At 44.5% G+C, this 12,169-nt stretch overlaps 2 protein-coding genes across 3 annotated transcripts in view; both read right to left on the bottom strand.

Annotated features, from left to right (window-relative positions):
* Positions 1–557: 557 nt before the first annotated feature.
* On the bottom strand, positions 558–7,448 carry Rsl24d1 (ribosomal L24 domain containing 1). Its single transcript, XM_090358379.1, has 6 exons — positions 7,313–7,448; positions 5,991–6,104; positions 4,588–4,660; positions 3,704–3,767; positions 2,878–2,963; positions 558–1,312 (listed from the first exon to the last, which is right to left on the bottom strand). The coding sequence occupies exons 1-6, from the start codon at positions 7,391–7,393 to the stop codon at positions 1,239–1,241; spliced, it is 492 nt and encodes a 163-aa protein (XP_090214505.1). The 5' UTR covers positions 7,394–7,448; the 3' UTR covers positions 558–1,238.
* Positions 7,449–8,486: 1,038 nt separating this feature from the next.
* Positions 8,487–12,169, bottom strand: part of Rab27a (RAB27A, member RAS oncogene family) — a 42,650-nt gene continuing 38,967 nt past the window's right edge. For both annotated transcript variants that reach the window (XM_090358376.1, XM_090358377.1), the window contains exon 6: positions 8,487–11,314. In XM_090358376.1, the coding sequence (XP_090214502.1) occupies positions 11,119–11,314 (196 nt within the window). In that variant the 3' untranslated portion in view covers positions 8,487–11,118. The remainder of the gene's footprint in view (positions 11,315–12,169) is intronic.

The following is a 12,169-nucleotide window of genomic DNA, read 5'->3' as shown; positions in this document are numbered from 1 at the left end:
GCAAGCACTCTACCAACAGGCCACACTCCTCCCCCCGCCACACACATTTTTACTACCTAATACTTAAAAGATCAGCCATTACAGTAATTACCTAAAAGCTCTACTTTACCCTAAATCTTGCCCTAAAAATGATGTATTCTTAACTCGTGTCATAAATAACAAAAATACATTACCATGAAATATTAAGCACATATTTCTTAATTAACGGCAACTGATAAACTGATATTAGAGTAGAGGAAATGCTTTTTTTTTTTCAAACAGATCTTTCTACCCTTATTAGAATTCATATGTTGGAACTTATTTTAGAATTATATGTATGTATGTGCACAAACGCACACACCAGTCTTAGGGGTTGAACTCAGGGCCTGGGCCCTATCTGAGATTTTGTGCTCAGGGCTAACACTCTTACCACTTGAGCCACAGCTCCATTTCGGACTTTTCTGGTGGTTAAATGGAGATAAGAGTCTCACAGACTTTCTTCCAGGCTCGCTTCAATCCATGATCCTCAGATCTTAGTCTTCTAAGTAGCTAGGATTACAGAGGTGAGCCACCAGCACTCAGCTCAAAATGGCTTTATTGTATACAGACATTACACATAGAAATCAACCAGAATTTTGTTAAGAGACTAGACAGTAAATTTTAAAAGGCATAGGACTGTTCTGTTCCTAAGTTACCAGCTAGAAAGCCAGGAACCACACCGTGGAACTGAGTCCACTCCAAAGCAGAAAACAACACAGCCATTTTAGGCATAGATCGTTCAACTCTCCTTCCCACATCTACAACTTACCAGAACAGACCAACCATTCAGGCCACCCCTGGTCACACTAGCCCAGCACAATCAGGCTTCAATGATGAAGCCACAGTGCATCTCTAAAAAGAAAATGCTGAGAGTGCCAAGGCTGTCACATGTCTTGGTTGCAAACTTCCCCACCACCACCTTCTTTACCACGAATAAAGGAGAACATTTTATTGCAAAGAACATTTTCTTTTAGACATCAGTAGTCCCGATTGCTGTCCGGGGCCATCAGCCAGGTGCCATGGGGGCCTGTGCCCAAGATGCCCCTGTGCACAGGGTGAGTGATGAAGGCACAAGGTGAGAAGTCATCCTCACCCCGAAGCAGAGGCTGTGCAGAGTGCAACACCCTCAGTGACGTCACACAACCAATCAATGATTTAGAAGTTCCACGTCTCCACAGACCATCCCCCAGTGTCCACACGTGTGGTTAGACAACGCGATGTTAAGACACCACCTCCATGTCCACGTCTTGCTTTAACTGCTGTACCATTTTTTCCTCCAGCTGCTTCCCTTTGCCTTTAAGAGGAAAATAAGAATTTATGTAATCACACCATAAAGGATCTAGACTGGCAAACAGTAACATCGGCCATGTCTAAGAAAGTCAACACCAGTGAAGCTTACTCGGACCTTCCCAATGAACAGTCATCACCCACAGACGTTGCTCATCACCCTCAGAAGACTCCTCTGAATGAGCAAGCTGAGCCACAGACCCGGCCAAGGTCGCTCAGCTAGTGAGTCCACACTGGGGTTTGAACCCAGGTCACTGGGACCCAGGACCCACACTTTTAATGCTGCACTGCCTGCCTCTAAGAGGGGTCACTTTACCTACAAAGAAGGCAACAATGGATCACTCCCATTGTTTGGGGGCACCAGTGCTTATCACCTCCATTGGAAACCATGTCCAGCAATTTGGTACCAATATAACTTACGTCCATCTCCTTACATGCCCCCCAAAACCTGGCCCTGACACTAAGGATGAGGTGGAGTTTCCCTCACTCCCTTTAATTTGTCTGCTAAGGTCAGATGTTAGGGAGCAGCAGAGCTGTACTCAACCGGGCTGGATTAAAGACATGCTTAACATCCCAAAAATGATGCAATAGTAATCCAATATTATACCACTAATATCCGTTTTAATCGGAGGCTCAACTACAAAAAATTATACCCAGTCAATAAAATGACATGAGTAACAGAGAGGCGCTAATACAAAAAAGTGGGGCTGGGAGTTTGGCCCAGTGGTAGAGTGCTTGCCTAGCATCCACAGTACCATATACAGAGAAAACCAGAAGTGGTGCTGTGTCTCAAGTTGGTAGAGCTCTAGTCTTCAGAAACCCAAGGACAGTGCTCAGGCTCTGAGTTTAAGCCCTAGGACTAGCAAAATAATAATAATAGTAACTTCCAAATTTTACAATCAGTGTCACATTGGGAGCCACCTAATTATAGTGAGCCGCCTTTATATTTATACACTAAGTTCCCTAAGTAGCCCCCATACAGCAATTTGAAAACCCTTATGGAAAAATGTCCTTAAATCAAAATAGTTTGAAGCAAAAATCATCTGTGATAATTTTAAAAGTTCTAAATGGTTGACCAAATTTTAAGGGAAAAGGAAACTCCATATGTAGCCAGGCAAGGCAAGGTGGCTCATGCCTGTAATCCTAGCTACTCAGAAGGCTGAGATCTGAGGATCAAGATTCAAAGCCAGCCTGGGCCCAAAAGGACCTGAGACTCTTATCTCCAATTAACCCCTAGAAAATGAGAAGTGGGGCTTGACTCAAGGGTAGGGTGGTAGCCTTGAGTTGAAGAGCTCAGGGACAGCAACCAGACCCAGAGTTCCAGCCCCATGACCCACCAAAAAAAAAAAGTTAGATGGAACTTAAGGAGGATGGGATAGATGAAAGGGGTAAATCTAATCAAGACACACTGTACCCACAAATTGACAAGTTAAATAAAAACCTCTCTGCTGAACTATTTGAAGAAGAGAATTTTAAGAAAATAGTGAGCTGGCACTCTATGGACCACAAAGTCTATTTCCCATTTCTTCACTAAAAGCAGTACTTTATTCTTGCACACAGAGCAATGCTCACCTGGAATCTGAGCCCGCACAAGGTGGATGTTCTGCTTCACTTCTTTGATGTCCTGAACTTTCTGTAGCACCTTGTTCTTCTTTAATCTAAGACAAAACACAGCAAAGCAAAATTTCAGTTCTTCCCATGTGTTTCAGAGGCCTCAATTCTCAAAATGGGTACAATTAGGGTGTGAGCCACACTTGAGGGGGCAGGGAGCTAGCTGATACACCCCCTTTCCTCCCTCCTCCTGGGCTTGCAGCATTAGCAACCCCATCCCACTACACGTCCCCACAAAGACTCAGGAAATGTGAGATGCCGACAGAGTGGACAGGAGTCTACATACTCTTCCTCCACCTTTGGTTACATCTAAAACTATGTCAAAAGAAGCTTTAAAAAAGACGAATCTGACGTGCTGGAAATGTGGCTTAGCAGAGTTCTAGCCTAGCATGCATGAAACCCTGAGTTCAAATAATCTATCTCATCCTATCTAACTCACCACGCCTCACTAGCATCATCACTATAAATGAAAACCCTCAGTACTACATAAAACAAAAGGCCAGAAGTAGAACCGGGGCTCAAACAGCAGAATACTAGCCTTGAGCAAAAGAAACTTAGGGGCAGTGCCCAGGCTTTGAGTACAAACCTCAAGACTGACAAAGAAATAATTAAATACTAACCTGGGCAGGGAATGGGGCTTAGTGGTAAAGTACTTGCCTAGCATACATGAAGCCCTGGGTTTAATTCTTCAGTACCCACATCAGCAAAAAATAGACAAAAGTAATAAAAACAAAAAAAATTTTAATATTAATCTTAAATAGTATGGTTACTCTAAGCAAACACATACCTATTCATGATAAACTTAGCCTGGCGTTTCTGTTTGATCTCTTCCACTCTCTTCATAGCATCAACTACAAAGAAAATTGTCCAAATCAGCAAATTTATGTACAATCAAGTAATACAATTATAACAACAAATGCTTCAACAAATACCCCCCTTTTTATTACGTGGCCTTCAAGAGAAATGGAACTGACAACAATTAACTGCTTTGGAAAATATCTGTAAAAGCCTTGATTTAACAAAACTAAGTGCAACTGTATTTTACAGCCTGCTATATGTAAGACACTATACATGGTATTTTACATATGAGTGGGAAAGTATATGGGACCAATTACTATTTACAGAAGGCTAAGCAAGCAGCAGAGCAGGGAGGGTGTGTTACCCATCCATTCCACGTGCACGTGTGCACGCACACACATGCACGTGCGCGCGCGCGCACACACACACACACACGCACACACACACACACGCACACACACACACGCATACACACAAACATGGTTCTTTCTAAATGAGTACTGAACTGAAATGTCAGAGAAAACCACCAGAGAGGACTCACAGAACAAGGGAACAGCAAAAAAACAATTCATCCCTAAACACATCCATCTGACTTGGAGAGGGGGTTAAATGGTCCGTGAATACTGCTCCTGCCCCCCCCACCCCCAGCCCTTTTCTCAGCTCTTCAGTTCCGCTTCATTTTTTCATAATACAAGGACCTGGAATACTGTGACAAAAGACACAGATGTAACAAAACCACTGAAGCAAGAATAAAGGAATAAAAGCCAAGCAATGAACATGACACACTTAATAGGTGCGTGACCAATGTTTGTTTCTAGTAAGACCCAACCAGAACTTCTGAACATTCATCCCCAGTCTTGCCCAGGGACTTACTGGTCTTATTCCACAGCTCCCGCTGGTATTTCACAGGCTCATTTCTACGTTTCTCGAATTCAAATGAGTTGTCCTGCAAGAAGGAACATGGACTGGTAAGGGAGACAGATAGGGAGCATGGCTTCAAACATTGCTCTCTCACCAAACTTCTGAGAGGCACATAATAAAACTCCTCCAGAGTCACCAGGAGGGTATAGGATTTCAACCTTTGTCCCCTTACACATCTCCATGTGTGAAACTCCACTAAACATGTCTGGTCACCTAAGGGACTGCAAGACAGAAGAGTAGCACCCCATCCTTCTGGGTGCAATTGCAGACTACAAACAACCTGAAACTGGGTTCCCCAATTTCTAGCTGTTACACCCAGAAAACTTTGTATTAAGGTGAACCATATGAAATTACCATCTTTCATAAATCTACAGAAGTTTACAACAAACCAAGGACTTTACACAACCAGTCTCCACGATGGCTCCTTCCTGTACCAACACTACTAATTTCTCAGTTTTCAGATACAAAGTCCTGCTAAAGAAATCTAGAAACTGGTAATGACTACTTTGTTTTGTCAGTCATTGGGCTCCAAACTCGGGCATAGGTGCTGGCCCTAAGCTCTTCTTCCCAAAGCTAGTGCTCTACCACTTTGAGGCAGAGCTCCACGTCTTGGTTTTCTGGTACTTAAATGGAGATCAGTCTCACAGACTTTCCTGCCTGGGCTGGTTTTGAATCATGTCCCTCCAATCTCAGCCTCCTGAGTAGCTAGGATTACAGGTGTGAGTCACCACGACCCTGGCTGAAATCACTACTTTTCACAAATCTATTAATCATTTTTCTCTCAAGATCCTTGAGCAGCAATTACACCAAATCCATTTAAATTATTTTCCACTTTGGTACAACACCTAAAAATATTCTGTGAAGCTACGAAACACCAATTCTACAAGCCAGGTGCCACTGGCTCAAGCCTGTATGTAACCCTAGCTATTCAGGAGGCTGAGATCTGAGGATTACAGTTCAGAGCCAGCCCAGCAGGAAAGCCTGTAAGATTCTTATCTCCAATTAACTACTAAAAAAGCTGGCAGTGGTTCTGTAGCTCAAGTGGAAAGCATTGGCCTTGATCCAAAAAAAAGCTCAAAATCAAAAAAGACAAGTACCCAGGCTCTGAGTTCAAGTCCCAGGACTGGTACCCCTCCCTCCCACAAACAAAAAAAAAAAATCACTTCTAGAGCTGGGAAGTAGCTCAGTGGCAAAGCACTTCCAAGCAAACACAACTATCTGGGTTCATTCCCCAGTACCAACAAGAAAAGAAGTTAAAGATGACATCTACAAAATTAGAATGGGAGTATCCCTCCCTATCCCAAGTCTGCAGGTATCTTGGATCACACAGCCCCGCTGAGCTCAGCTATACTCACCACCGTCAGCTCTTTCCCAGTGGCTTTCCGGAAGGCCTTTGTCCACCTGACCTTGCGAGGGTTACGCTTCTTCTTAAAGTTTTTGTGACATTTGGATTTACAGAATCTGAACACCTACAAGAAAAGTTAAAAGAGGGAAAGCCAACATTCAAACTTTCCTATGATAAGCCAGGTGCCAGTGCCTCCCACACCTATAATCCTAGCTACGCAGGAGGCAAGAGACTTGAGGACACTAGTTCAAAGTCAGCCAGGGGAAGAAAAGTCCGTAAGACTCTTTTTTTTTTTTTTTTTTTTTGCCAGTCCTGGGCTTGAGCTCAGGGCCTGAGCACTGTCCTTGGACTTTCTCAAGGCTAGAGCTCTACCACTTGAGCCTCAGCACCACTTCCAGCTTTTTTCTATGTATGTGGTACTGTGGAATCGAACCCGGGTCTTGGTGCATGCTAGGCAAGCACTTTAACCACTAGGCCAAACTCCCAGCCCCTGGCGTCAGTAAGACTCTTATCTCCAACTAACCACCAAAAAGCTGGAAGTGCAGTTGTGGTTCAAGTGGTAGAGCACTAAGATTTGAGCAGAAAAGGCTCAGAGACAGTGCCTGGACCCTGAGTTCAAGCCCGACGACCACGAAAAAGAAAAGGGGATGGGGGGGGAGGGAGAATGAAGTTTGAGAAATAACACCTTTCACTCCTAATTCCTTTTGCATCATTTAGAAATGGGAGGCTTATCACAGTCTGAATCAGCTTTGTAACTGTCAGACAGCATCTCAATTAAAGGCTAGTTTCCACTGGAAATAAAAATAAAAACATGATCTTGAATAAAGAAAATCATTATTTGAAGTATTATTTAAGCCCCTGATCAATCAACTGAGAATAACTCTCAAAATACACTTTTCCATTGACTCCAATCAGAGACGTTTCAAAAATCCATACTAAAATATTTTGATTCTCAGTTATCAAGGTATAAAATAATTCTAATAGCAACTAAAAACTGCATACGGATTTATGTTTTTTTTCCTGCCGTTAAATAGTAGATGAGTTCTGGAATGAATCTGCTTTTTGTTTCGTTTAAAGAACAAGTACCATGCTTAGAAGATGTGATGCACTCGGGGGTCTCCGGCCGCCCCCCGCCCCCCGCCCCCAACTCCCGGCCCTCCGCGCTGCTCGTGACCCGCTCAGGCCGCGGGCCGTTAACTCTCCAAGTTCGAGGCCCGAGGCCCCGCGGACGCAGGCAACCCTCTCGCCATCCCCACCACCCCGCACAACTCCCATCGACAATTCAGGTGCAACCCGCGGGCTGCCGGGCGCGCTCGGCCTCGGCGCCCTCACCTTGCAGTCGTTGCGGACGAACATCATGCCGTGGCCGGGGTAGATAGGCCCGGAACAGAAGTAACACTTTTCGATCCGCATGTCGAGCCCGCGTGGACAGCCTCCCACCGAACAACCGGCCTCGCCGGAAGTGACGGAGACGCGCTACCGGAAGCCAGCCGTCGCTGCCTGCAACCCGGAAGAGGAAAACGTTTGCGCATTCCAGGGAATCGATTCGAACCTGCGTGTCGCCCTCTGGCGGCCTGGCGAGTCAACGCCCAGCTGTTCTGCGCCGGCGCAGAATTGCAAAGGCCCTGAGTCCTGATTCTACCCTGCTTGGAGTCGGCCTGACTGCTGAATTTTACCTCGGGGTTGTGTTTTGCCTCGGGGGACACCTCGAGCTGTCTCTAAGAACTCCTTTCCCACAGTGTGCCCTGGACAGACTCATTCCAGTCCCAAACTGGGTTTGCCTGGTCGAAGCAGAGAGCACCTGGGAAGGGAGCTGACAAATCTTAGTGGCTGGAAAACATACTGAGCAGTGATGGGTGATGGGGTGGGAGGGGGCGCGGGGGAAGGGGGGATGACAGAGCTGTGAAAGGCAACGACTGCCATTTTATGATCAGTAAAGTGCTTCTGGACAGAGTGGTGGCCCCCCCACAAGATTGCAGGATGGGAAAGGGAGTCACTCCAGACAGGGAACTGCAAATGCATGTGCTCCAAGGCAGGGCCCCGCTGATGGACTGAAGCAGCAGATTAGGCCAGAATCCCCATAGGCCAATGGTTAAGTGATGGCATCAGTTCATATCCCTTTCCCAAGGTCCCTGGAACGGTCTCCCAGCTTTGCTCTCAACTCAACCTTAATCATCCTTCCCACCCCTCAGACTTTCTGGCTTGGGCTGGCTTTGAACTGCAATCCTCAGATCTCTGCCCCCTGAGAAGATAGGATTATTGGCATGAGCCACCAACATCAGGCAATCATTCTTGTTTTATCTTGTTTTATGTCAAGTCTCACAATTTAGGGGCTCAGAAAATGTCTAGTTAAAACATTTGAAATTTTTCCCCAGCATGTTGTTCTGCCTGCCCATCAATGAGCATCTGGTGAGTCTGTATCCTTATTTTGGGTGTCACCTTCAGTCTCACTTCTCCTCTGACATTATTTTGGAGATGAGAAATTAAGTCACGTTGACACACAAGCTTGACAGAGTGGATCACATTTTTATTATTGGCACACGGTTTGCTAAAGAAACATCTTGCTATTGCACAGGCTTGTGAGTAGAAAAATACATTGACACGCAAAAATATGAGACTTTGATATGAAAGGGAAATGATTTTTCAGTTAACTCAAGGTGGTTTTTGTATGTGTGTGCTATGATATGGTACATTTCATTGTGTGCTATGTTTAAAGCCAGTACGTTTGAAATCCAAAATATACAAACATTATCTTATTAGACATTTTTATCTGCATGAATAGACCATATAAAACTGTACCCTGATATGTCAACTGCAAAATTATGACCTATATCCCCAAAGTCTAAGGCAACTTGAAAGGCACTGTCCTGTGCTCAAGAGTCTATCCTTGAAATAGCTACCGTTCAAATGCAGAGTTCCCAGTAACTTCTTTGGTATTTAAAAGAAGCTCTCATCTCCAGAATAAAAATATGTAAAGTCTTCTTAGCCCAACACTGAGTTTATTACAGGAGTATTGGAAGGGAAGCAGCAAAAACCCATAGCCAGTACGCAATACAAAGCCATCCGAAAATTATTCTGCAAAAAGAATTCTTTTTCATCATACTTGTATTTTTCTGATTAAGCTCTGTCAAATATTTGCCGTTACAAAATTCCTCTTTTTATTTAAATGATGAGTGGTATCTCTTCTGAATAGTCGCAACACTCTCCGGAAATTCCAATCTATTTGATTGAAACCACTTTAATAAATAAGAGTTTTACCTTAAATGAAATACCTTAAAATGTTAGAGAGAACTGGCATGAGGCACATTATAAAACTACCTTCACTTTGGTTTGAAGACACTTTGGCAAGATAGTAGAATACATACTCATGGCAAACTGCAGCTCTCACAGTACATTCCCCTTGTCGTAGGGAAACACTACAGGTTACTGAACACTTCCATTTTCCTCATGTTGAACTAGAACAAAAATGTGGCTTCTTAAATACAAATATCCATCTTCCACCAAGTGGAAAACATTCTCTGTGACTAAATAATGAATTTCTTCAACGGCACTGGTGGAAAAAATAAAAGAAATTAGAAATATCTACAACACAAAGAGTCTGGTGGTAAAAGAAGAGTCATAGTTTCCTAGTGAATTGAAATGAAAACCTGAGGCTCCCGGGCCAACACTACAAAGACGAAGAGAAAGAGCGAAGAATTTACTCATCACACACACAGCATAAGCAACAGCGATGCTTGGCGATCACACTGAATCTCAGCCACCGTCTGCAGTACTCTGCTATACAGTCGACCATTTAGCGCAGTGGCAGCTTTGTGGAGAGCCAGAGACCCGACTTCATTTACTCAAACTACATCAGCCCAATTTCTCCAGCTCCAATTCCTTCCCACTCCACCACCACCAAATTCCCACTGAGTTTACATCACAATGGATTTATCTTGGGTTCAAAGAAATGGCAGTAATTTGTCGATATCAAGTCAAAGGGAATGATTAGAAGAGTGCTAAAAGACTCACTCTCCTATGCATGCTTACGTATTTTTTGGTGTATGCCCACTACTGGGACACGAACTCAGGGCCTGGGTGCTGTTTCTTAGCTTTTTCACTTAAGGCTAGCTTGAGCACAGCTCCACTTCAGCTTTTTGGTGGTTAATTGGAGATTAAGAATCTCACAGGGGACAAGGAGTTTGGCCTAGTGGTAGAGTACCTGCCTAGCATGCACGAAGACCCAGGTTTGATTCTTTGGTACCACATACATAGAAAAAAAAAAAAAAGCCAGAAATGGTGCTGAGGCTCAAGTAGTAGAGCTTTAGCCTTGAGACAGTCCAAGGAGTCCAAAGACAGTGCTCAGGCCCTGAGCTCAAGCGCAGGACTGGCAAAAAAAAAAAAAAAAAAAAAGAATCTCACACAACGGCGTTCCTCAGTTCTCAGTCTCCTGAGTAGGTTAGGATTACAGTAGTGAGCTACCAGATTCTCGCTCTGTTCTAAAGTTTTAAATTTGGATTCTAGGCTATAATTCTGTAATTGCTTTACCAGGGCATCTAAGAACCACCCCCCTCTCTCTTTTTTTTTCTTCTGTCATGGTTCTTGAACTTAGAGCCTAGGCGCTGTCCCTGAGCTCTTCAGCTCAAGGCTAGCACTCCATCACTTTGAGCTCCAGCTCCATTTCTGGTTTTCTGGTGACTAACTGGAGATAAGAGTCTCAAGGACTTTTGTAAATGGGCTGAACTATAATTCTCAGCCTCCTGAGTAACTAGGATTACAGGTGTGAGCCACCAGTGCTCGGCCATGTGAAATCTTAATGTCACATGAGATTGTGGGTGTGTTCCGGGAGGCATTCTGTATAGTAAACATATTCTTCTGCAGAAGCCTAACTCCTTGTATGATCTACCACATGGGCTTAAGGTTTGTAGAAGGCACCTGGAGCTCTGTGAAAGAGCACTCCTAATTCCCGAGAGGAATCTTCAAGCGCTCTCTACCAAGCTAGAACAAATGGACTGGAAAGCGGGCTGCTTGATTAACAAGTCTAATGGAGGTGGTAGGAGGGAGCTGTCATGGCACCTGTCCTCACTGGGCTGTGTGTGAAGCACAGAGATGACAACAGATGCGGGCCACCTGAGTCATTGCGCTGCTCTCTTGAGGGTTCAGCACCCACACATTCCCTTCTTCTCTTCCCCTGACTGATCGGCTGCCGTGTGGCCATTGGAGCGCACCACGCCCTCGGGGATCCAGGACTTGTCCACGCAGCGCTCCATCCGCTTCATGATCAGGTCCAGGAGCGTCTCGATTGCTTGGCTTATGTTGGTCCCATTGGCAGCGCTGGTTTCAAAGTAGGGGATTCTGGAAGACAGACAAGCCACATCACAAATGCACATGGAAGGACAGTAAGTTTTACGCTTGATAATTCAAAACCAGTAAACTGGGGGCCATGAATTTGGCCTTGTGGTAGAATGCTTGCCTAGCATGCACTCATTCCTCAGTACCACCTACACAGAAAAAAGCCAGAAGTGGTACTGTGGCTCAAGTAGTAAAGCTCTAGCCTTGAGAAAGCCAAAGACAGTGCTCAGGCCCTGAGTTCCAGCCTGGGACTGCCAAAACAAGAACAAAAATAAAAGCCAGGTGCTATGGCTCATGCCTGTAATCTTAGCTACTCAGGAGGCTGAGATCTGAGGATCAAGGTACAAAGCCAGCCCAAGCTGAAGAGCACAGGAAATCAAGAGTCTTGTGGATTTTCCTGCCCAGGTTGGCCTTGAACCATGTGATCCTTAAATCTCTGCCTCCTGAGTTGTTAGGACTCCAGGTATGAGTCACAAGCGCCCAGCTTCCATAAGATTCTTACCATCCGTTAACCACTGAAATAAGCTGGAAATTGAGCTGCGGTTCAAGTAGTAGAGCACTAGCCTTGAGTGAAAAAGTCAAGAGAAAACATGAGACCCTGACTTCAAGTCGCAATACAAAAAAAAGGGGGAAAGGGAGTTGTTGGGGTTTTTTTTTTCTGTGTATGCCTCTCAGAGAAGAGCTTCCCTTATCCCCCATTACTCATTGGTCAAAGTTACATACCAGCATCCAAGCCAAATTCCAGTAAAAGGAATGGAGACCATAACTAGCTTACTTACTTTCTTCAATAATCCTCTTTCTTTTTCTCTCTCTCTCTCTTGCACTTTTTTTTTCTTTCTTTTTTTTCTTTTTTCTTTT

This window comes from Megascapheus bottae, chromosome 25 (assembly GCF_031878675.1).
Source record: "Megascapheus bottae isolate mThoBot1 chromosome 25, mThoBot2.hap1, whole genome shotgun sequence".
In the NCBI taxonomy this organism is placed as follows: Eukaryota; Metazoa; Chordata; class Mammalia; order Rodentia; family Geomyidae; genus Megascapheus; species Megascapheus bottae.
This window is presented reverse-complemented; position numbering and strand designations above follow the sequence as displayed.